Source organism: Littorina saxatilis, linkage group LG6, assembly GCF_037325665.1.
Source record: "Littorina saxatilis isolate snail1 linkage group LG6, US_GU_Lsax_2.0, whole genome shotgun sequence".
Classification (NCBI taxonomy): domain Eukaryota; kingdom Metazoa; phylum Mollusca; class Gastropoda; order Littorinimorpha; family Littorinidae; genus Littorina; species Littorina saxatilis.
In genome coordinates this window covers 23,013,924-23,040,366 of record NC_090250.1, presented here as the reverse complement: position 1 = coordinate 23,040,366, position 26,443 = coordinate 23,013,924, and the positions used below count along the sequence as shown (strand labels likewise).

Below are 26,443 nucleotides of genomic sequence, written 5' to 3'. Positions count from 1 at the left end.
CTAAATCTTCTGCGTGCAAGCAAACTATTTTGCTTAGAGCTTATATTATATACCTGTAAAGTCTGTACAAAAACATTTTGAGTTTGAACTGATGTGGTTTAGATTCTGGAGCATTATATTTTGAGCTGAAGCAGGTGTGAACAGCGGTAATCACTATCAGTATCACTGTATCAGTTAAGTACGGTAGCAGACGACAGAGCTTTTTCATTTTTGGTCCTCCAAACTCCAATACATTTGATATACACTTTTTTACAGTTAAAAATCCCTCGAAAGACGTTGTTTTTCAATTTCAGGTTTTCTATTGATAACATAAATTGAAAATTAACTTGTATTTTGTAAAGGACCTTATTTTTTCAGATTTGTTCCTTAAAGGGGGGTGGGGGGGAGGGGGGACTGTATTATATGGCCATGTGGTGACATTTTCCACCTCCCCCCCCCCCCTTCCTTTTTTGACGAATAAGACTAGCCACCCCAGTCCTAAAAGTCGAACAAATCGTAAACTCCCATTTGGCTAAGTGATTCTGAAAATGTTCTCGCCAGAGAGCAAACTTTACAAACCAACAGTTTCAGCAACTATAGTTTGCATTTGGCGAGTAGATGAACATTTCTAAGAGCCAGTTATATGTTTCTACTCGCCATGGCGAGTAAAATACTCACCACTTTCAGCTTAAAGACCCCGTTTTCTCCGAATTTTTTGTTCATAACCTGTGTACTGTGTAAATTTACCTCCATTTTAAGATTCCCTCCTTTTCAAAGGCCAGTGATCTTCTCTGACGCGTGTTTCTTTCAGACAAGACTTGCTTGTGGAGCTAGAAGACGAGAGCGAATGTGAAACATTTCGGTGGCATCAGCTACGCAAGAATTGAACATCGTTGGTTGTTACTGAAAAGATTGTCTGCACTGGTTGATGAACAGCCAATCCGATTGGCAGCTGTGCTGAAGCCGTTTTTTCTCACGTAGCGAGCACCTCCAAGGCATGCTTACGTTCTTTCGCCTTGACCTGGGAGATGGGGAAAATCTCCACCCTTAACTCAACAGGCGGTTGCGGACTGGGATTTGAACTCACAACCTTCCGATGAGGAGGCTGATGTCTTATCCACTAGGCCACTGAGCCCGTCTCAGTTCACCAATTAAGTAGACATTTGAGACTGGCTGTGTGGTTGAAACTGTTCCTGTCGGGACCCTGAACCAGCATGTTCTCAGACACTCTTTGTGTAGTCACCTCTCAGACACTCTTTGTGTAGTCACCGTGTTGTCTGCTTGCATACAAGTGAAACAGTACATAAAGATACAGTGATGAATTGATTTATTGATAGATTGCGCAGTGGCGTGGTGGTAAGACGTCGGCCTCCTAATCGGGAGGTAGTGAGTTCGAATCCCGGTCGCTGCCGCCTGGTGGGTTAAGAGTGGAGATTTTTCCGATCTCCCAGGTCAACTTATGTGCAGACCTGCTAGTGACTTAACCCCCTTCGTGTGTACACGCAAGCACAAGACCAAGTGCGTACGGAAAAGATCCTGTAATCCATGTCAGAGTTCGGTTGGTTATAGAAACACGAAAATACGCAGCATGTCTCCCCCGAAATCGGCGTATGCTGCCTGAATGGTGGGGTAAAAACGGTCATACACGTACAAATCCACTCGTGCTAAAAACATGAGTGAACGTGGGACGTCTAAGCCCATGAACGAAGAAGAAGACTTATTGACAGACAAAATGTCATTAATGAGTGCTGCTCGACTCGACCGCGTTTGGCCCAGACTTTCTGCGGACTTTTCTGATCGCGCTTACCGATTGGTTAGCTCTAGCCAAACTGCTCTTCCCGCATTCGGTAAGCTCCGATAGCTGATCTCGTTTAAGAATCGCTGGTTAAAATAGTTTGATCGTTTGTGCTGTTCACATGGGCAGCGATTTTCATTTGACTTTGCGCCGATTAAAATGGCTTGAAAGTTGGTTGAAAGTGTGCCATGTGAACAGCACTTTACCATTACAACAACACAGGCTTTGTCATCTAAATCTGTGTCAGAAAATTGCCTTCAGGCGTGCCTACAAATTATAGCAGAAAAAAAATATAAGCTTAGGTATATGAACAGCAGCGAATGCTTGCTTGTAAACATTAATCACTAAAACCGAATTGTGAAGAAAAGACAAACGAACACAGTGTGATGTGCAGGTCTACATATAAACAGTAAAAGATGTAATACGATAATAAGAACAGGCGCAGGGAACATAATGACATAAATTCCTACAGTAATTGTAAGTGTGTACATGTTTACTGCTTTAAATTGTAAAAATATGATTCTTACAGCCACCAGAACGGGCACATGAACATAACGACGCACATGCCTATGAAAAGTAATTTTAACCGTTCAACAGGTAAATACTGAGTAGTAGTTGTGCTATGTGTAATACCAAACAGCGTTTTAACTAGATTTGAAGGACGAAAGATCAGCTGGACCTGTATTGATATAAATACTCATTGTCATAGGTCCTAGGTACCAAAAAAATTGTACTAATCTTTTTTTGTTTTTTTTATTTTACTGGGTATAAAAGGTTTTGTCTTTTTAAGCCGGTATAGATTTTCTTGGTTTGAATGTCAGTATACAGACTGCTTCAGACTAGATGGAATTAGAGACTCCAGCCTATTGCATCATTCATTGTCTTTTTGCATCAGGCAGACACATGCAATAACACACACACACACACACACACACACACACACACACACACACACACACACACACACACACAAAATAAGGTATCCAGTGATGCAAAGTTTTTCTTTTTTTTTTCCTCTTCCAATTTATGATTCTCCCCCCTCCCCCCCCCCCCCCCCCCCCCCCCCCCAAAAAAAAAAAAAAAAAGGGGGCGGGGGGGAATTTGAGATGGGTAAAAAGAAAAGAACTTTGTGTCTTCAAATACCTTAATCTGTCAGTCCCATAATTTGAAGAAAAAAAATATCAAAGAAAAAAATTTTCCTTCTGTTTTTACTCTCTCTCTCTCTCTCTCTCTCTCTCTCTCTCTCTCTCTCTCTCTCTCTCTCTCTCTCTCTCTCTCTCTCTCTCTCTCTCTCTCTCTCTCTCTCTCTCTCTCTCTCTCTCTTTTTGCATAAACACATAATTATACCGTAAACTACCTTGTAAATGCCCCCCCCCCCCCCCCTAATGCACCAATATCGATCAAAAGGAGGGGTTGGGCCTTTACTTGGTATGGATATATATATGTTTCTATGCAAAAATGTCTTGCCATCTAATCTGCATGTCTTTGTGAGTGACTATAACACACACCTTCGAATGAGTGCCTTGCCAGAATTGAACCTGGGGACTAACCACGACAATTCCTTTGCGTCATGGTTTTTTGAGTCACTTGAGAAAAAGTGACTCTATGTAATCGGTCAGTGTTAGTCTGTCCGGCCGGCCGGCCGGCCGTCCGTAGACACCACCTTAACGTTGGACTTTTCTCGGAAACTATCAAAGCGATCGGGCTCATATTTTGTTTAGTCGTGACCTCCAATGACCTCTACACTTTAACGATGGTTTCGTTGACCTTTGACCTTTTTCAAGGTCACAGGTCAGCGTCAAAGGAAAAATTAGACATTTTATATCTTTGACAAAGTTCATCGGATGTGATTGAAACTTTGTAGGATTATTCTTTACATCAAAGTATTTACATCTGTAGCCTTTTACGAACGTTATCAGAAAAACAAGGGAGATAACTAGCCTTTTCTGTTCGGCAACACACAACTTAACGTTGGGCTTTTCTCGGAAACTATAAAAGTGACCGGGCTCAAATTTTATGTGAACGTGACTCATTGTGTTGTGAATAGCAATTTCTTCCTGTCCATCTGATGCCTCATATAATATTCAGAACTGCGAAAGTGACTCGATCGAGCGTTTGCTCTTCTTGTTAACTAATGCACACATAGCACACATATATATTACTAGAGGAATACCCGGCTTCGCCGGGGTGAATCGCGAGACAGAGACAGACAGCGTGGCGGTTCATCACAATCACCTCTGCAAGCGAAGTCCTGTCAAACGGGATTGAGAATTTTAGAGCTTATTTCTTAGCCCTATATTATCTGTTGTGGCTTCTCAAATGCCAGAACATACAGACAGACAAAAGCCGCTAGACCCCATCACAAACAGAACTCTACAATCAACAGGTTTTTTCCCACACACACACACAAACACACACACAGAGAAGCCGTATATATATATATAATATGTATATCTATATCTATAAATATATAGAGATAGGTGAGTGTATTTTTTGCGTGGCTATAAATTGATTCGACCTTTTCACTTTGACAGTAAGAACAACTTACGGGTGCAAGGGAAGCGTTCTGGACAGCGCAGTGACATTCTAAAAATAGTACCTCAGAAACGGGAATTTGGGGTGAACGGCGCGACAGAGACAGACAGCGTGGCGGTTCACCACAATCACCTTTGAAAGGCGAAGTCCTGTCAAACGGGATTGAGAATTTTAGAGCTTATTTCTTAGCCCTATATTATCTGCTGTGGCTTCTCACATGCCAGAACATACAGACAGACAAAAGCCGCTAGACCCCATCACAAACAGAACTCTATAATACATAGGTTTTTGCCTACACACACACACAAACACACACACACACAGAGAAGCCGTATATATATATGCATATCTGTATCTATAAATATATAGAGATAGGTGAGAGTGTATTTTTCGCGTGGCTGTAAATTGATTCGACCTTTTCACTTTGACAGTAAGAACAACTTACGGGTGCAAGGGAAGCGTTGTGGACAGCGCAGTGGACAGCGCAGTGACATTCTAAAAATAGTAATAGTAAGTTAGAACTGAACGGGAAAGCCACACGAAGGAAGGGAGATAAACGCCAAACACTGGAGAAGATAAGGAAGAGTTACTTATAATGGTGAAATGAACGCAAAAACGAAAATGAGTTCAGCGCTGCGCGCTGAGAGCACGTGTTGAAATATCTCATCGATGATATTGTGTCCGGGGTGTAGCTGAATACGGTGTCCAAATTTGAAAAAGATCCACCGAGAACTTTGGCGTTGTGATGTGGTGTAGCGGCTATGGTGTGTCGGTATGGGGGCCCGGGTAAGCTGAGGTGGAACCAAAATAGCTGAGGTGGAACCAAAATCGGTTCCGCGCTGCGCGCTGAGAGCACTTGTTGAAATATCTCATCGATGAGGTTGTGTCTGGGGTCTCTCTGAATAAGCCCACCAAATTTGAAGCAGATCCATCGAGAACCTTGGCCGCGCATCGCGCACAGACACACAGACAGATACACAGACACACAGACACTAGTCGTATATATATATAGATATATAATTTTATAACGTACCAGGCTTGGGAATTATTCTCGGATCCAAGGATTTCTGAGAAAAGCCACACATTTCCGAGCCAAATAATTCCTCTTCCGAGAAAAACAAATTCAAGAGAAACAAGTCGCGTGAGGCGAAAATACAATATTTAGTCAAGTAGCTGTCGAACTCACAGAATGAAACTGAACGCAATGCCATTTTTCAGCAAGACCGTATACTCGTAGCATCGTCAGTCCACCGCTCATGGCAAAGGCAGTGAAATTGACAAGAAGAGCGGGGTAGTAGTTGGGCTAAGAATATGATTGCACGCTTTTCTGTACCTCTCTTTGTTTTAACTTTCTGAGCGTGTTTTTAATCCAAACATATCATATCTATATGTTTTTGGAATCAGGAACCGACAAGGAATAAGATGAAAGTGTTTTTAAATTGATTTGGACAATTTCATTTTGATAATAATTTTTATATATTTAATTTTCAGAGCTTGTTTTTAATCCGAATATAACATATTTATATGTTTTTGGAATCAGCAAATGATGGAGAATAAGATAAACGTAAATTTGGATCGTTTTATAAATTTTTATTTTTTTTACAATTTTCAGATTTTTAATGACCAAAGTCATTAATTAATTTTTAAGCCACCAAGCTGAAATGCAATACCGAAGTCCGGGCTTCGTCGAAGATTACTTGACCAAAATTTCAACCAATTTGGTTGAAAAATGAGGGCGTGACAGTGCCGCCTCAACTTTCACGAAAAGCCGGATATGACGTCATCAAAGACATTTATCAAAAAAATGAAAAAAACGTTCGGGGATTTCATACCCAGGAACTCTCATGTCAAATTTCATAAAGATCGGTCCAGTAGTTTAGTCTGAATCGCTCTACACACACACACACACACACAGACACACACACACAGACACGCACATACACCACGACCCTCATTTCGATTCCCCCTCGATGTTAAAATATTTAGTCAAAACTTGACTAAATATAAAAACCGAGAAACCAAAATCAAACAAGTCGCGTTAGGCGAAAATACAACATTTAGTCAAGTAGCTGTCGAACTCACAGAATGAAACTGAACGCAACGCAACGCAGCAAGACCGTATACTCGTAGCATCGTCACTCCACCGCCCGTGGCAAAGGCAGTGCCAGTGGAATTGACAAGAAGAGCGGGGTATTCGTTGCGCTGAGAAGGATAGCACGCTTTTCTGTACCTCTCTTCGTTTTAACTTTCTGAGCGTGTTTTTAATCCTAACATATATCTATATGTTTTTGGAATCAGGAACCGACAAGGAATAAGATAAAAGTGTTTTTAAATTGATTTTGAAAAAAAAAATTTGATAATAATTTTTATATATTTAATTTTCAGAGCTTGTTGTTAATCCAAATATAACATATTTATATGTTTTTGGAATCAGCAAATGATGGAGAATACGATGAACGTAAATTTGGATCGTTTTATAAAAAAAATATTTGTTTTACAATTTTTAGATTTTTAATGACCAAAGTCATTCATTAATTTTTAAGCCACCAAGCTGAAATGCAATACCGAAGTCCGGGCTTCGTCGAAGATTACTTGACCAAAATTTCAACCAATTTGGTTGAAAAATGAGGGCGTGACAGTGCCGCCTCAACTTTCACGAAAAGCCGGATATGACGTCATCAAAGACATTTATCGAAAAAAAGAAAAAAACGTCCGGGGATATCATACCCAGGAACTCTCATGTCAAATTTCATAAAGATCGGTCCAGTAGTTTAGTCTGAATCGCTCTACACACACACACACACGCACAGACACACACACATACACCACGACCCTCGTCTCGATTCCCCCCTCGATGTTAAAACATTTAGTCATAACTTGACTAAATGTAAAAAGACAATCTGCCTAGTTAGTATGACCAATATCCTCCATAAAACCGTCCCTTCTTTTGTGTGAGATTCCGCCTGTGTGAGATTCCGCCTGTGTGAGTCACTTTTGCAAACAAAGAGTTAGCTAGTGTGTTCAAATAGTATTAATTTGGTTGAAGGACTAAAATGACCGTTGGTTACTGGCAATACAAAACATGTATTATTGTTAAAGCCCCAGTCCGTCTCAAATGGTTTCCAGTCTAACGATTTAAATCTTTTCGTGAAAAAAGCAGTTAGTTCTAACCTTATCGAACACACTTGCAATAGCATTTAATAGCATTAAGTGACACAGTTTGTTTGAATGGCTATTTAGCTCGCGTAAACCACACACCTGTTTTTTTATCTAACCCCTGAGCCATCGTGAACCCGTGTCATCCACTTTCCCTTTTTTCACAATTTAGTAGTCAGTTTGTGATTTCAATGCGACTCGCTCTCCCTGCAATAGCTTGTTATTGTGTACCTCTGAATCTAAAACACAACAAACGGCCACGAGTCATACGAACTGAGCGGTGGCAGGGTGGCGGTTGACCGTTCAAAGAAACTGGCGACATGCAGAACATTTGTCGGCTACGAGAAACACGTTTTGCGGGACACACTTCCAGGTTATCTTTTTTTTAACTTTTAAAACTTCGAGTTGTACTGATCTTGTCTTGATACCCCCCGCGTGTTAGGGGGAAGAATTTACCCGATGCTCCCCAGCGACCAACGGATTCTGTTTCTCCTTTTACCCTTGTTAAGTGTTTCTTGTATAGAATATAGTCAATGTTTGTAAAGATTTTAGTCAAGCAGTATGTAAGAAATATTGAGTCCTTTGTACTGGAAACTTGCATTCTCCCAGTAAGGTAATATATTGTACTACGTTGCAAGCCCCTGGAGCAATTGTTTGATTAGTGCTTTTGTGAACAAGAAACAATTAACAAGTGGCTCTATCCCATCCCCCCCCCCTTTCCCCGTCGCGATATAACCTTGAACGGTTGAAAACGACGTTAAACACCAAATAAAGAAAGAAATATATTGTACTACGTTGCAAGCCCCTGGAGCAATTTTTTTATTAGTGCTTTTGTGAACAAGAAACAATTAACAAGTGGCTCTATCCCATCTCCCCCCTTTCCCCGTCACGATATAACCTTGAACGGTTGAAAACGACGTTAAACACCAAATAAAGAAAGAAAGAAAGAAAGAATCTTGTCTTGATGAAGAAAGAATTCTTTTATGATTTAAGAATGTTTGTGTAACAAGCTGTCAATTTATTATTTAGATTTTAAAAGTTAGGTCTTATAAGTGCCAAAACGCATGGCCACGCAAAAATAAATTCTTTGAAAATTGCTCGCTCTTTTCGTGGGGCACCTAGGATGCTCTCAAGCAGTGAGTGTTTAAACGAAAGGGTGTTTGTACTGTGTGTAAAATCCTGACAGTGTCTGTGATGGTTTACGGGAGGCTGACTGTGCCTTTAGATATAGTCAGTTTTTTTGCAGTGTAAAATTCATGAAACGTACTCCCAGAATGCGTCAGATTGCACAGGTTTTCAACTAAATTTCAGAAAAATTCTGGGGGCCCCCCTAGATTTCCGAGATATTTCTTTCAATCAATTCCCATGCCTGATACAGTGGAACCTCGCATAACAATCCCTCATAAAAACGACCCCCTCTGTATGCCGACCGAGTTTCTGGGCACGGGTGCCTCCACTTTAAAAGAAAAGGCTGCCAATTAATCACCACCCCCTTGCCCACGCACACCCCTTTATAAAAAATCTAAATCAATGAATAACTAGTTATAAATGAAATATTAATGTTGTCATTTTGTCTTTTCCAGAGTGAATGGAGGTTGACCAGCCGCGATCTTGAAGCACCGTGACTGTTGCCATGGAGACCAGCGTCCAGTCAGCAGAGGGGTGGAAGAAGGATGTCGCCGCCGAGTCCAGTCACCGCGTCATCACCGCAGAATCCGTCACCGACAGTGAATCACCACCCTGCAATGGTGACCAGACGCTTGTCAGCGGTAAAGGTGACGGCGTTAGACTTTCTGAAAACGTGAACGAGAAACATTGGAGGGAGATTGAGGACAGAGTTGGTATCAAAGAGCTGTCTCATGGGGCGGGGGACGGTCCCAAGTCAGATGCTGAGGATATCCCCGCGAGAATGCTGGAACCAGATTTGTCGGAGAAAAGCACTGCTGATAAAAACACTGGCAGTTCCGTCGCACAAAACAACAACTCTGATGAGTCTTCAGCCAGCGCCAGCGTTTCGCTTTCACTCACAGCCAAAGGTGGGAGTGAGGGGACACCAGAGCAGAACTGCGACGCCAAAACGCAGGAACCCAACGACTCTTCCACTGCCGCAGACGCCAGTCAGCCAGACGCTCACTCCTCCGAAGTCAACGTGGAGGAGGTATCCTACGTTCCGGTGGTCGACTCGGAAGTTGAAGTTGCCGACACAGTGGAGGTGGAGGTTCCCGTTGCCGACATACTAGACGTGGAAGTCTCCACTGCCGGCAACGTGGAGGAAGTCCCCATAGAAATGGAAATGCAGGTGTCGGAAGATGTGGAAGTGGAGATGGAAGTCCCAGCCAGTGAATGCATGGAGGTGGAAGTCCCTTCCGCTGAGGTTGTGGAAGACGTGGAGACCACTGAAGAGAGTGTGAGCGTAGCAGAGGGCGAGACCGTCTACCTGCAAACATCGGTAGTGGAAGAAGAGGTGGTGGAGACGGAAGAAGTGGTGGAGATGACCTTGGCGGAAGAGTGTCCAGGAACAGTGGAAGAGATGGTGGTTGTCGAGGAAACCGTTGTCGCGGACAACGAGCCTGCGAAACAGCCTTCTCGGCAAGAAGCGGTTGTGGAAGATCAAAACCAGGTCATGTGCGTCACTGAAACGGGAGAAACAGTTGTAGGCGAAGACGGACAGAACCAGACCGATTCCCCGCCGGAGAAAGAACTTTCTGTGAAAGAAGCAGGGGCTACAGAAGGGGAACAAGACCAAGTCATCTCAGAGTCGCGTCCTGAAAAGAAGATTCCTCCAGGAAAAACGGTTGTAGACAAAGACAGACAGCACAAGGCTCTAGATGAAGACAGACGGCAAGATGCTGTCTCAGTGCCGGTGTCTGAAAGACAAAATTCTGTGAAAGAAACCGTTGCCGAGGAAAACAGACACAACCAGACCGTCTCTGAGTCTGTGTCTGGAAAGAAGCCACACACCGGAGGATCAGACAAAGACAGACGGCAGAAGACTGTTTCTGAGCCTGAGGCTGAACCTTCCGTGCAAGAAACTACGGTGACAGAAGAGAAGAAAAACCAGGCCATCTCTAAGACAGAGCCTGAACTTGAAAAAAGGCCATCTTCATGGAAAACGGTTGTAGATGAAGACAGACAGCGCAAGCCTGCCTCAGAGCCTGAACGTGAAGAGAGGCCATCTTCAGGGAAAACCATCGTAGATGAAGACAGACAGCGCAAGCCTGCCTCAGAGCCTGAACGTGAAGAGAGGCCATCTTCAGGGGAAACAATGGTAGATGAAGACAGACAGCACAAGCCTGCCTCAGAGCCAGTGTCTGAAAGAAAGACTTCCGTTAAAGAATTGGTGCAAGCAAACGATGCACAGACGCGTAGGGTCTTACTCTTAGAACCGGTGACTGAAAGTGAAACAGGGCCTGAACCAAAACCAGCTGAACCAATCTCTGTACCAAAAACTATGTCTCTTGAACAGCAGCCAGGTACAGCCGAGCCTGAACCAGCAACAAAAGCAAGGGCTGAACAGCAGCCAGGTACAGCCGAGCCTGAACCAGCAACAAAAGCAAGGGCTGAACAGCAGCCAGGTACAGCCGAGCCTGAACCAGCAACAAAAGCAAGGGCTGAACAGCAGTCTATGTCCCCTGAGTCTGTGACTGAACCAAAGCCTGTGACGGGAGAACCTGAACCAGAAACTGTACCTAAAACAAGGTCTGTTGAACCACAGCTTGCTTCAGAACAGCCTGAACAACTGACTGAAACACACCCTGGTAGTGGTACACCTGAGCCTGAACTAGAGACTGAAACAAGGCCTGGGCCACAGTCGGCTACAGAGGAATGTGAACCTGCCCTTGTGCCAAAAACTGTTGAACCGGAGATTGGTGCAGCACAGACTGAAGCAATGCCTGAACCAGCGACTAAAACAAGGACTGAATCAACCCCTGCTGCAGCAGAGCCTAAACCTGTGACTGAAACAAGGACTGAATCAACGCCTGGTACAGCAGAGCCTGAACCTGTGACTGAAACAGGGACTGAATCAACCCCTGGTACAGCCGAGCCTGAACCTGTGACTAAAACAAGGACTGAATTAACGCCACCTACACCAGAGCCTGAACCTGTTGCTGAAACAAGGACTGAATCACAGTCTCCGACAGAGCAGCCTGGAGTGGAGACTGAAATACCGTCTGAACCACAGTCTGCGACAACACAGTCTGAATCGGTGACTGAAATGAGGCAGCAGCCTGAACCAGTGACTGAAAGAAGGCCTGAACCTCTGTCTGCAACAACACGGTCTGAACCGGTGACTGAACCAAAGTCTGCTACAGCAGAGTCTACACCAGCGACTGAATGTGAAACAAGGCCTGTCCAACTGCAGCTTGCTTCAGCTGACACAGAACCAGCAGTCAGGGAGAGGACAGACTCTGCAACAGTCCAGACTGTTGAACAGAAGTTGGCTGAAAACACAGCAAGCACCAACAGGGTGGCAGACGTTGACAGAGCCCTGACTGACGCGTCACACTCAGAGAGAAAGAATGCTGAACACGGTGCTGAACAACTTGCTGCCGGTAGTGAGTCAGGAAAAGGTAGAAGGGAAACAACCCAGCCAGATCCCACTGCAACCAGCAAGTCGAGTGAGGAAAGGGATTCTGCGCATGTGGAAAGCTCGGCTACGACAAGCAAGCAGCACAGCCCTGGTGAAGAAAGCCAACCTGGTGATAAGAACACCAGCAGGGAAGACACGGAAAAATCACAAGAGTCGCCAGAGAAGAAAAAACTGGAAACAGCAGGGGCAGTAGAGGATGGTGTTACCATGGCGTCGGCGAAAGATGTAGAACCAAGACTGGAGGGTGATGGTTCCAACCTCTCCCAGGAGACACGCCATCATCAAACGGGTCTCGGTGATGGAGAAGTGCCGTCAGGCGTGACCCAAAGTGAAACAGCACCTTGCACTACTGACAAGCTAAAGGACAAAGCAGATTCTCATCGTGCAAACCACGGTGAAGATACCTTGGCCGCCATCACTTCCGGCGTTGAACAATCACCAGAAATCACAGACACCAATACTAAAGATAACACACTTGTTTTGGCAAACAAAAAAACGCACACTGAGGCAACAAGCGCCGACCAGTCAGCTGACTGCAAGTGCAACGCTGAAATAGAAACCAAGATGAGTGCCGACGAGAATGCGACCGCTGAAAAGGCTGATCCAGCAGAGACGATGAATTTCACTGCTGCGTGCATTAAACTGGAAAGCGGGGAAAGCGTGGCTCCCGTTGGTATGAAACTGCCGACAAGAACGACGATAGACGACGGTAACATAAGCTTCGACATCACCGTCAGAAACCCTGCTACAGCCACGGCGGAGGTTTTCACGTCACTGGCGGTTAACACTGGCAACATCAAGGTTGATCCTGGTGACAGAACCCAGGACTCTGAGCCTTACGCCGGCTATCACACAAGTCTGGCGGCAGTGCAGGAAGGCAGGCAGGTTGGGAGAGGGGAGGAATACGCCTGCATCAAGAAGGAAGTTGATCCAGATCCGCAGCAAACGGAAGATCCTGGTTACGACAAGAGCAGCAGCACTGACTTTCAAAACGTCGGTCCAGAAGTGGAGGCAGGCGGCAAGACGGCGGAGCACGATGCCTGGGTTCTGAGTGTGAAAACAGAAGTGGACAATGCGTCGGGAAATACAGACGCGGCGGGCATGATCAGCAATGGAGGCGAAAACACGGAGAGCGGTAGAGCTAACAACGAAGAAACGGAAGAAGTTGTTGTCAGAGAGAACACGTCGAGGTCTAGACTTGATAACTGGGACACTAGTCAGGCCAAGGGTTCTGCTGTGAAAGACAAACAAGATGTCGCAATGGCTGACGCTGCTGAGAAACAGAAGAAAACTAGCGACAGCGGTAGACCAGAAACCGCACCAGACACTATCACAGAGAAGTCAATGAGGAAGTCAGCGTCACGCGAGTTTGGCAACATCTTTGAGAAATTCTCCTCCGATCAAAGTTTCAGTAGCGACTCCAACGCAGCCAGCAGTAACAACTGTCAAAGACACAGCCGAGACGCCAAGTCAAGCAACGAACCAGAACGACCGTCCTCCGACAAGAGTAGCGACGCAGAAAGGTTCAGAAGCCGTGCTGCTGAGGTTGGATCGGAAACGGCTGATAACAGGTGTGCTCCCAGCAGTGTGGTATCTCCACAGAGAAATGCTATGCTTGACGGTACAGACGGTAAAAGAAGCAAGAAATCCGATGCAGAGGGTGATACAGAAAACAGCGCCATGATTGCAGAAAAAGAGAAAACAGGAGATGAAAAAGAAGAGGACAATACTGAAAGCGAGGAAGATGCAGAATCAATACCCACAGACAAAAAAGAAACATCTGGTACCAAGAAGACTGACGATAGTCGTCCAGACAGTGGGGAATCTTCCACAGCGAAAGCCAACGGGCGTGACAGCAAGGGTCCCAGCCCAAAAGGTGACGTCAAAATCATCGACCTTGACCAAGGGATGCAGGCCGACCTCTCGGACGACAGCAGCGACCTGAGTGACGACGAAGGTTGGACGAAACTCAAGGGAGAGAACTCTAGCAAAGCCCTGCCAGAGAAAGACAAACACCAAGAAAGTGAGAAAGCTGTGACACCAGAAAGCGCCCAAATTAACGAAGGCACGCAGGCGAACTTTCCAGACAGCGAGGACGAAATAAGCAATGACGGCGCTGGGCGGGAGAAGAAGAAAACCGCGCGCGGCCAAGCCAGAAGACCCCTACCCTCCAATAACAAAATGCAGCAACATTCAGAGAAGCAGTCAGCCACACACAGCGAAAGCATGGCTGGCAGGACTCGACCCAACTTGTCAGATGACAGTAGTGGTGCCAGCGACGAGGAAGCCCCCGTGACCAAAATCAAACCAAGGCAGCCTGGAAAAGCATCACCTCTAGCTGAAAAAAAGGAGGAATCAACGAAAACTCAATCTGCAGAGCAGAACATGGACGAAGGCACTCAAGCGAACTTTTCAGACGATAGCACCGATCTCAGCGACGATGAACATAAGAGTAAAACTCCGCCAAAAAAAATCCAGGCAGGAAAATTGGCAGCTACAAAGACCCTCAACAGAGAAAAAGAGACTGGGAAAGACAAAGACATGAACGAAGGCACGCAAGCTGACTTGTCAGAGGAAAGCAGCGAAGAAAGCGACTGTGAAGAGAGAAAGGCTACAAAGGGGAAGAAAAGCGAACCTGAGAAAACACCGGCAGCTACAAAAACACCCGGCAGAGAAACAGAGACAAGCTTACGGAAAGAGAAAGACATGAACGAAGGCACGCAAGCTGACTTGTCAGAGGAAAGCAGCGAAGAAAGTGATTCTGAAGATAGAGAGATAACAAAGGGGAAGAATAACGAATCAGAGAAAACACCGGCAGCTACAAGAACGCTCGACAGAGAAACAGAGACCGGGAAGGACAAAGACATGAACGAAGGCACGCAAGCTGACTTGTCAGAGGAAAGCAGCGAAGAAAGCGATTCTGAAGATAGAGAGACAACAAAGGGGAAGAAAAGCGAACCTGAGAAAACACCGGCAGCTACAAAAACACCCGGCAGAGAAAGAGAGACAAGCTTACGGAAAGAGAAAGACATGAACGAAGGCACGCAAGCTGACTTGTCAGAGGAAAGCAGCGAAGAAAGCGATTGTGAAGATAGAGAGACAACAAAGGGGAAGAAAAGCGAACCTGAGAAAACACCGGCAGCTACAAAAACAGTCGACAGAAAAACAAGCTTACGGAAAGAGAAAGACATGAACGAAGGCACGCAAGCTGACTTGTCAGATGAAAGCAGCGAAGAAAGCGATTCTGAAGAGAGAGATACAACAAAGGGGAAGAAAAGCGAACCTGAGAAAACACCGGCAGCTACAAAAACACTCGACAGAAAAACAAGCTTACGGAAAGAGAAAGACATGAACGAAGGCACGCAGGCTGACTTGTCAGATGAAAGCAGCGAAGAAAGCGATTGTGAAGATAGAGAGACAACAAAGGGGAAGAAAAGCGAACCTGAGAAAACACCGGCAGCTACAAAAACACCCGGCAGAGAAACAGAGACAAGCTTACGGAAAGACAAAGACATGAACGAAGGCACGCAGGCTGACTTGTCAGAGGAAAGCAGCGAAGAAAGTGATTCTGAAGATAGAGAGATAACAAAGGAGAAGAATAGCAAACCTAAGAAAACACTCGACAGAGAAACAGAGACCGGGAAGGACAAAGACATGAACGAAGGCACACAAGCTGACTTGTCAGATGAAAGCAGCGAAGAAAGCGATTCTGAAGAGAGAGAGACTACAAAGGGGAAGAAAAGCGAACCTGAGAAAACACCGGCAGCTACAAAAACACCCGACAGAGAGACAAGCTTACGGAAAGAGAAAGACATGAACGAAGGCACGCAAGCTGACTTGTCAGAGGACAGCAGAGAAGAAAGCGACTGTGAAGAGAGAAAGGCAGCAGAGGGGAAGAATAACGGACCTGAGAAAGCCTCCACAACTCGGGATAAAAACAAATCCACAGAAATGTCCTCGGACGACGAAAACATAAACGAAGGAACGCAGGCGAACTTTTCTGATGAGAGCACTGACGTGAGCGATTCTGAGACGAAAACACTCGCAAAATCCCAGCCAGGCAAAGACAAGCAACCTTCCTCGGTTGGCGGCGACAAGATCAAGACGAGCAAAGCAGAAGACGCCGTGGCAGGGCTTGAGAAACGCAAGTTGATTGCAAGCGTGCAGTCCAACCTGTCAGATGAGAGCAGCGACCTGAGTGACTACGACCCAAAAGACGTGGCAAGAAAAGCAAAGAAAAACGCCGCCCTGAAGAAAACAGCGAAGAAAGAATCCGCCGAAAGTGACAGCAACAGCGAGGATGACAAGTCAGCCTCCAGCGATAGCGAGTTGGACGATAACCCAGCCACCCCACAGTTCCAGTTCTCACGCACCAAAACTCAGAAGACGTACTCGAAAAAGAGCGAAGAGGCTCAGTCCAGAAACAGCCCGCCTGTTTACAGCAGCGACAGTGAAGCGCCAGAAGCCGCCTCCGACAGTCGTCATTCCACACCCTCGCGCAAAACAGCAGCCAGTCGGAGCAAAGAAAACAGAGACACTCGAAACCTCAACAGCTCCGCGGACTCAGGATCGTTCTGGAAAGTGGAAGAGACCCGCCTCGTCCAAGACCCCAACAGATCCAAGCCGTCCATCGTCTCCCGCATCACCAAGGCCTTGACCTCATCCTCCCGCGACCTTGGCAAGGTCGTTCCTGCGGCGACCGCAGTCCAAGACACCAGCCAACCCAAACCCGTAGCCCATGCAACTCTCAGCGCAGCCAAACCCAAAACTCCGTCCCAGAGAAGAAGGTCCGACCCCTGGGCTAAAGGGTCGACCAAGAAACGACGGCGATCAAAAAAGAAAGATGGCGGTGCTGGTGCTGGTGGTGGTGGTGGAGGTGGTGCCGTGGATAGGCATGTCGCAGCCACCGCTAGTGTGGGGGAGGAAGTGAAGAAGTGCAATATTTGCGGCAAAGAGTTCCTTGCCCTCTACCGCTACAAGCGACACATGGCGGCCCATGCCACCGGCAAGAACTTCTGCTGTGATGTGAGTACAAGTTGCAACAGGGTAGACTGTATTTCTGTCTGTTAAGTGTCTGTCTGTCCATCTCTGTGTCTGTCTGTCCATCTCTGTGTCTATTGCAAAAACTTCTGCTGTGATGTGAGTAACAATTTGGAAGTTGGAACAGGATAGACTGTATTTCTGTCTGTCTTAGTGTCTGACTCTGTGTCTGTCTGTCTTAGTGTCTGTGTCTGTCTGTCTTAGTGTCTGTGTCTATGTGCCTGTCTTAGTGTCTGTGTCTGTCTGTCTTAGTGTCTCTGTCTGTCTGTCTTAATGTTTGTGTCTGTCTGTCTTAGTGTCTCTGTCTGTCTGTCCGTTCTTTTGTCACTGGCAAGAACGTAAGCGGTGATGCGAGTACCAGTTGAAACAGAATAGACTATAAATTTGACAATTTCTGTCTGTCAATTGTCTGTATCTATCTGTCTGTCTGTTTGTCTGTCTGTCTGTCTGTCTGTCTTTCTGTCTGTCCGTTCTTTTGTCACTGACAAGTACTTAAGCGGTGATGCGAGTACCAGTTGAAACAGAATAGACTATTTGACAATTTCTGTCTGTCAAGTGTCTGTATCTATCTGTCTGTCTGTCTGTATCTATCTGTCTGTCTGTCTGTCTGTCTGTCTGTTCCTGTGTCACCGGTAAGAACTTCTGCTGCGATGTGAGTCAAAGTTGCAACAGGATAAACTATACTTATATTATATATAATATGTATATTATGACTATTTCCGTCTAGTGTCCGTACCTGTATGTCTGGGCCGGGGTAGGTGTTTGTGTGTGTGTGCGATCTCTTTGCTTCTCTAACTCTTACTCTTAGACATAAGCAGTAAATTTAAAGAAAAGACGGCAGAAAAACCTCTGCATTCTTGAGTCGCCTTGTGGTGAGATATGTGTGCGTTATAAATTCTCGTATTATTATTATTATCCAAACTGTGGTGTACATGTTTTCGTGTTGTGCGTGGCAGACGTGCGGCAAGCTGTTTGACTCGAAGGAGAAGCTGGACATCCACAGCCTTGTCCACCAGCAGTCGGCCACCGGAACCTTCACCTGCAAGCACTGCGGCGAGGTGTGCAAGAACTGGCGTTCCTTCCTCTACCACCTGTCCAAACACACCGCTGACGGGGGCAAGAAGTTCACCTGTGAGGTAAGCAACGTTTACGCTCCCAGAGCTGCTTCGCCAGGCTCAAGATTGCTACGCTGAAACAAATAATCACAAGCCTGCATCAGTTCCCTCGTTTTTTGCCGAGTTCTTTAGGCTGAGGTGAAGGAGAAAGTTACTACTCAGAACTCTGATCATTACATAAGGATAAACGGGAGTGTTGGATTGGTTGAAACTGAGATGTGTTGTCATTTCAACCAATCAGAGCCCGCGGTTAGTTCTCTCCCCTATGGGTGGCACCCACTTTTGCTTCGTGCTCCTCAGCCCCGGTACTCATCTCTGCTTCCCACTCTGTTAAGCGGTCACAAAATGGGTCATAAAAACATCGTCCACACTGAAAAGTGGCACTGCAGATCTATACTCTCTGATGGGCATTTTATGTTCCTGCATTCTCGTGTGAACATATAGGTTCAACGTCTAAGATCTTGCCAGGCTTTAGCATGGGATAAAACCACTTGGACACATACCAACATTCCAACTGCCTGGTGCTTTCCATGCAAAGTGAGCTTTTTACATTTAGTCAAGTTATGACTAAAGGTTTTAACATTGACTGGGAATCGAGATGTGGTGTATGTGTGTGTGTGTGTGTGTGTGTATGTGTGTATAGATCAGTTCTGAGAAAACTACTGGACCGATCTTCATGAAACTTAACATGAGAGTTCCTGAGTATGATATCCCCAGACATTTCTGTTCATTTTTTTTTATTAGGGTTTTTGATGACGTCGTATCCGGCTTTTTGTGAAAGTTGAGGCGGCACTGTCACGCTCTCATTTCCCAACCAATTTTGTTGAAATTTTGGTCAAGTAATGTTCGAAGAAGGCCGGACTTTGATATTGCATTTCAGCTTGGAGGCTTAAAAATTAATTCATGAGTTTGCTAATTAAAGTTGTCATTAAAATCTATTTTTCCTCAACAGATTTAAAATTGATTTCATCGTATTCCTTATCAAATTCTGAATCTAAAAATATGTATACATATGTCATATTTACTCTTGAAATCTGATCACAATTAACAAAACTAGGTTAGTTAGTACTAAGATTAAAATTTAAGAAATCGATCCAAAACTGACTTCATCTTATTCTTTATCATTTCCTGATTTCATAAACATATACCGTACTTTCCGGGTGACAAGGCGCTTCGTTATCTAAGACGCACCCCCTTCTTTTTAAAAAAAATTGTAATCCAGTCACCCATTGGACGCAGGGGGCCGATAGGGCGCACCAAAATGACCCAGTTTTTGCCATGAGAGGTGGTTCCCCTGTCATATCTGAGAGAGGAAACACTTCCTGCATCGGGGTCAGTGACCGACTTTAACTGAGTGAAAATATGTGTGCTCTGTGTGTGCGGCCAGATCAAAGGCATTGTGATAGCTGGGTGGCCTTGTTAAAAGACACACCTTCTTCCCATGAGAGGTGGTTCCCCTGTCATATCTGAGAGAGGAAACACTTCCTGCATCGGGGTCAGTGACCGAGTTTAACAGAGTGGAAATCTGTGTGTCCGGCCAGATCAAAGGCAGGGCAGTACCTAGTAGCTGAAACATGCATTATCACAAGTTGTTTGACTGGTACTCAAGCGGTCTCTTTGATTTTTTTCGTATTTCATACACGGATTAGGCGCTTTGTTATACAAGACGCAGGGGTCGAACTCGAGGAAAAAAGTCGCGCCTTATGACCCGGAAAGTACGGTAGATGTAATATGTTTTATTTAAAACAAGCTCAGAAAGTAAAAAAAAAGAATACAGAAAAGCGCGCTTTCTTGCTTACGACAATACCCTATTGCGCTAAACTGTCATGTCAATTTCACTTCGTGTTGCATTAGAAAAGTGCCGCGGGGATTGACGAAGCTGTTATGTCTTGGTGAAAAAATGCAGTGCGTTCAGTTTCATTCTGTGAGTTCAACAGATTGACTAAATGTTGTAATTTCGCCTTACGCGACTTGTTTATCAATTACTTTCCCAACAGATACTGGTGTCAAATCAGTCAAATTGATTAATAAAAAAATAACTGTTGACTCTGCAGGTGGCTGATTACACCTAAACACGCATGCACCTGGGTAGCTCGACTCTGTTGCTGCTAGCTTTCTACTGGGAGGAAGGGCCCCAGACAATGAAGTAATGAAAAGGAAAAAAACCACCACAAAAACCATGCCTGCCCTGAAAGCAGCGTATGGCTGCCTAAATGGCGGGGTAAAAACGGTCATACACGTAAAAACCCACTCGTGCAAAAAACACGAGTGTACGTGGGAGTTTCAGCCCATGAGTGCAGTAGAAGAAGAATACATTTGTTGTTGTGTGTGGTTGCAGATGTGCGGTCACACTCTCTTCTCAGCTGACCGGCTGCGGCGTCACAACAAGCACCACAAGCGCGGCCTACACTTCTGCTGCTTCACCTGCGGCAAGCTGTTCCAGTCCCAGGACCGCCTCGACCGCCACACCAAGGTCCACACCAGCCTCAACCCCACCCCCGCCAGAGCCCCCAAACGCCCCTCCCTCGGAGACGGTGACCGGCCGGCCCCTAAACGTGCGGCCGTTCCTCGGGCGACCAGAAAACGAGTGGAAGAAGTGCCAGTTCCTGCCACGAGAGACAGCGACACGGAAGTTTCGTCGGAGGATGAGGACGGGAAGGTTCGATCCTCCTCGGAGGAGGATGAAGGCTGCACCAAGAGCGGTGCTTCCACGCCTGTAAGGGATCACTGTGGCGTTCCGCTGTTGTCGCCGGACGGAAGCGAGGTGCGGAAATCGTCAAGAAAAAGGAAGCACTCACGGAAACGCTGCACGTGCTGTCCCACCTCACCTGTGTCCATGAACGGAACGTCGAGTTCCGGCCATCACGTAAAGGCAGAGAAATTGATGAAGCTGGAGAAATCGGACGGAGCAGTGGTAACGCCAGCTAAAAGTGAAGCAGCATCTCCCGTCAAGAGCGAAAGTATAACAGTAACGCCATCAAAGAGCGGAACGGTTACCCCCATCAGGCCTGAAACGGTAACCCCAGCTAAAATGGAAACCCCGACTAAGCGCGAAGCGGTAACCCCAGCCAAGGGCAAGGCGGAAATGGTGACCCCAACGAAGAGCGGAGGGGCGAGGAGAGAGGGGGAGCAGACGTCAAGATCCGAGGGCCTTCAGTACAACGTTGCTCTCAGAGACTGCAGTGTCAAGCTGCAGCGATCGCCCGACCTCGACAGGAACAGCGTGTCCCCGGAGCGGTCAGCGGCGGTCAAGCCTGAAAAGCTGCAGTTCTCTGCTCCAGTGCCCGCTGCTGTGTCCCTGAGGAGCGTTGAGGAGGCAACTTCTGATGACGACCAGTCTCTGCACCCCCCTTCCTCTGAGGTCCAGGAAGCTCCAACCTCCCCGCCCCTCTCCCGGCCAGTTTCCGAAGAAAAGCCACAGCGCCAACCTCCACCTGTAGCGGAGACACCGAAGAAGACAGAGAAGAGTCAGAAGCCGGAGAAGGTTAAACGCCCATCAACCGACCCCTACCCCGAGGGGCGTAAGGTAAAGATCTACCGCACAGCGTCGGAAAAACTTCTGCCCAAGAACCTGGCCCTGACGAGCGCTCGGAAAGAAAGAAGCAAGAAGACCCCAAAGACGGTAGAACCAGAAGCAGCAAAGGCCAACGTGTCTAGTCCCAAAACTCCAAAAAGCAAAAGGTCTTACCCCTGTACAATCTGCGGGGAGAACTTTCCCAGCGACAGCGCCGTGAAAATTCACATCGGCAAACACCTGACAAAGTCGGCGCCGAAAGAACCCGTGGATATAGAATCTGTAGCGCAGTCTTGCCGGCTTTCCTTCTCGCGCAACTCAGACAAGACAGGCTTCTCGTGCCATCGGTGCGGCTATGTGGCGCGGGCGTACGCCGACTTGTCCAAGCACATGTGGATGCACTCGCAGAAGAAGTTCCAGTGCAAGGAGTGCTGCGCAGCGTTTGCCAAGTCTGACACGCTGCACCACCACATGAAGGCCCATGGCAAGGCCAAGGCTACGCCGCTTCACGCTCGCTAGGGCTTAGCTGTTCTGTCACACACACAGACACATGCACCCACACACACACACACACACACACACACACACACACACACACACACACACACACACACACACACACACACATGTACACACATATACACACACACACACATACACACACACCTCTCTCTCTCAAAAACCCACTTAAAAAAGATAAAGAAGCAAACATCAGCAACAACCTGTTCTACAGCTGTGCGAGTCATATGAAATCCAGTGCGAAAAACAGTCAAACTTTTGTGTACATTTATGTGTGGTTGAAAGATGTTTCTGCAGACATCTTTGAGGTAAATAAACCTTGTGCCTGCGTTCTCGCAAAATAGGCAGACATGTGCAGGCAGCCTGCAGAACTTTTGCATAAGAGTATTGTGCATGTGGTGATGAAAGCTCATTTCTGACGCTTTCAATGGAAACAATCTTGTGTCTTCATTTTTCAGAGGGGAAAAAAGGCCCTGTGTTCAGATAGTCTGCTGAGACATTATCTAAACTTCAACTATTCAGTTTTGTGTGGGAAGGTGTTTTATTTTCTGCTGGCTCTTTTGCAAGAGATTAATTTTGTGTGTTTGCTTGTGAGATTCACCGATTGACAAATCATTCCTGGCAGTGGTTGTCGGACGGAAAAAAAAGTCTCAGAACTGCCTGTGCTGCCAAACCAATGGGGATCTTCATTGCAAGTTGATTCACTCAAGACATTTTGAGTGAAGCTGTGAAAACTGCAGAAACGCACACACTGCTTCAGTTCACATCAAACAATAAAATATGTATGTGAAACTTGATCTTCAAATCCTGTGAACGTGTGAGTTATTCCTAATTCGCTTCTCGTATGTCAAGGAAAAGTGTGAAATAAAAGAGGACTTGTGTTTCTAAAATGTCTAGGATTGATGTCTGCCATGAAACAAGCATTTGCAGTTATTGATTGGGAACTTCAGTGTTAGCCTTGCTGGCTTTGGGGTGTATGCTGTTAATCTTAAATATATATATGGATTGTTGTGTGCTCAAATCATTGTGTAGAAATTGGACGAAGCTTGGGACCTAGAACTGCGCTTAATGTGTGTAGAAATTGGACGAAGCTTGGGACCTAGAACTGCGCTTAATGTGTGTAGAAATTGGACCAGGCTTTTGGGGTCTACAATTCTTAGAGTTTATGTCAACGCTTGGGTGTAAGCTTCAAATGTTGATGCGCACACTGGTTTCTTAAAATAGATTCCTGCTTTACAAGAGGGTAACTTTGTTTTAACTTTGATATGATCTCAGCGAACATCGAGAGGCAGTATTGTCAACTTAAAAACAATACAGTGGAACCCCCCTTTCAAGACCCCCCCCCCCCCCCCCAAGTTAAGACCTTACTTTTTCAGACTTTTTGTTACATTTAGTCAAGTTTTGACTAAATGTTTTAACATAGAGGGGGGAATTGAGACGAGGGTCGTGGTGTATACATGTGTGTGTGTATAGCGATTCAGAGTAAACTACTGGACCGATCTTTATGAAATTTTTCATGAGAGTTCCTGGGTATGATATCCCCAGATATTTTTTTCATTTTTTCGATAAATTATGTCTTTGATGACGTCATATCCGGCATTTTGTAAAAGTTGAGGCGGCACTGTCACACCCTCATTTTTCAATAAGATTGATGGAAATTTTGGCCAAGCAATCTTCGACGAAGGCCGGACACTGGTATTGCATTTCAGCTTGGAGGCTTAAAAATTAAAAAGTAACGCAGGCTTAAAAGGGTGGGGACTTAAACTTAGAGTTAAATTTACAGAAGTTACAGTTGGTTGGTTGGTTGGTTATTATTTTTTTTAAAGTATATTCTATCCATGTGACTATGCCGTATCCGGGGAACGAGGCAAGTGTGTACAGAACTTAAAATTAATTACGAGCAGACCGTCTTACAAAAATATGGTGTGGAAGAGAGAGTCTTCAGGGGGGGGAGGGGGGAGGGGGGGTGAGTCCCACTAAATGTGTGTCTGAGTCACTTAGTTAAAGTGTTATTGAAGGACCTGATACACGAAGGAAAGTAATGTATTTTTATTGAAGGACCACTCATGCATAAAATAAAAGCTAAGTGTCTTACTTGCATTCTGCATCTGCAGTCGGTGACTACGTTTCACGCTACACACGCCGCCTTACATGTTTCTTCTGATCCCCTGTGACGTTCTCTACATTCCAGTATGAAATCACCGCAAATGATTTTGAAATTTTTGCTGTGGCAGTGATTTGATTCAACAGATTTATGCTATGTTAGGATAAAAGTACAATCGAGAATCTATATTGCGTAACATTGTGCAGGCAGATCATTGAGTTGTTGCTGAATCTGGATCTGCTAAACTTTCTTTGTTGATGATCGATATTATATGTTAAGTATGTATTGTATTGTTGTTATTTAATCATGTAAGTGTTGTATGGTAAAGTGTTGTTAAAAAACACTGGTTGGGTTTTTTTTTTTTTTTTTTTTCTCAGAGAAGATAATCAAATACTTTTACTCATGTGTCAGAACGGCAGGTTTTGATAACAGTGATGTATCAACTATCATGATACTTTTGTTGGTAATGTATGTGCATTACACACACACACACACACACACACACAGATACGCATGTGCGCATGCATTTATATAATATGCACGCACACACCTAACACACACTCCATTTTTTTCAATTTTTGTAATAAAACAGTTCTGAAATCATGGACCAATATTTACTATTTCGGAGAGAAAATTTCATTCCACTTGTGAATGCAGGCGTTCTGAAGAATGTTCATACCATTGTTGAAGGTATACTATACCCTGTACATGCAGCTTACAACAATTTTTGTTTATTTTATACAGAGTTGAACAATGTGATTAATTATTTATATAATATAAGTGTCTGTGGGTGTGAACCAATTATTTAAGGCTTGAAATTGAAATGCATATTTGTTTTGTTCGGTTTTTGGTGTCATATTTGTATTTTTCATGCAAACTGTTGATGACTGCAACTAGTTGCTGAAAAAAACCTGCCTTATGGATTTGATGTTGTGACTATGAAATGTGTACAAAGATTTATATGTTGTTGTTTCAGACTTACATGTTACATGATTGTGTATTTGCTCAGCATAACTTCTCTGTCAATATTGTGTTTTTTTGTCAGCTTGTTCTAGAATCCGTTTTGGGTGTTGTTTTAAAAATTATGTGAAGAGAACAATCATGCAATCTTTCTGTTCTGTGAAGTGGTTACCGTCACTCCTTAGCGTGTGAAGTGGTTACCGTTACTCCTTAGCGTGTGAAGTGGTTACCGTTACTCCTTAGCGTGTGAAGTGGTTACCGTTACTCCTTAGCGTGTGAAGTGGTTACCGTTACTCCTTAGCGTGTGAAGTGGTTACCGTTACTCCTTAGCGTGTGAAGTGGTTACCGTTACTCCTTAGCGTGTGAAGTGGTTACTGTTACTCCTTAGCGTGTGAAGTGGTTACCGTTACTCCTTAGCGTGTGAAGTGGTTACCGTTACTCCTTAGCGTGTGAAGTGGTTACCGTTACTCCTTAGCGTGTGAAGTGGTTACCGTTACTCCTTAGCGTGTGAAGTGGTTACCGTCACTCCTTAGCATGTGAAGTGGTTACCGTTACTCCTTAGCGTGTGAAGTGGTTACCGTTACTCCTTAGCGTGTGAAGTGGTTACCGTTACTCCTTAGCGTGTGAAGTGGTTACCGTCACTCCTTAGCGTGTGAAGTGGTTACCGTTACTCCTTAGCGTGTGAAGTGGTTACCGTTACTCCTTAGCGTGTGAAGTGGTTACCGTTACTCCTTAGCGTGTGAAGTGGTTACCGTTACTCCTTAGCGTGTGAAGTGGTTACCGTTACTCCTTAGCGTGTGAAGTGGTTACCGTTACTCCTTAGCGTGTGAAGTGGTTACTGTTACTCCTTAGCGTGTGAAGTGGTTACCGTCACTCCTTAGCGTGTGAAGTGGTTACCGTCACTCCTTAGCGTGTGAAGTGGTTACCGTCACTCCTTAGCGTGTGAAGTGGTTACTGTTACTCCTTAGCGTGTGAAGTGGTTACCGTCACTCCTTAGCGTGTGAAGTGGTTACCGTTACTCCTTAGCGTGTGAAGTGGTTACCGTTACTCCTTAGCGTGTGAAGTGGTTACCGTTACTCCTTAGCGTGTGAAGTAATCTTCTGTCTGTGCCATTCCGTTTCGGTATCCCTTTAAA

At 45.3% G+C, this 26,443-nt stretch overlaps 1 protein-coding gene across 1 annotated transcript; it reads left to right on the top strand.

The window, feature by feature from the left end:
• Nucleotides 1–9,045: 9,045 nt before the first annotated feature.
• Nucleotides 9,046–23,321, top strand: LOC138968779 (microtubule-associated protein futsch-like). The gene is made up of 3 exons (XM_070341421.1): nucleotides 9,046–17,081; nucleotides 18,053–18,232; nucleotides 20,550–23,321. Exons 1-3 carry the CDS (start codon nucleotides 9,099–9,101, stop codon nucleotides 22,242–22,244), a joined length of 9,858 nt encoding a protein of 3,285 aa, XP_070197522.1. The 5' UTR covers nucleotides 9,046–9,098; the 3' UTR covers nucleotides 22,245–23,321.
• The last annotated feature ends 3,122 nt before the right edge of the window (nucleotides 23,322–26,443 follow it).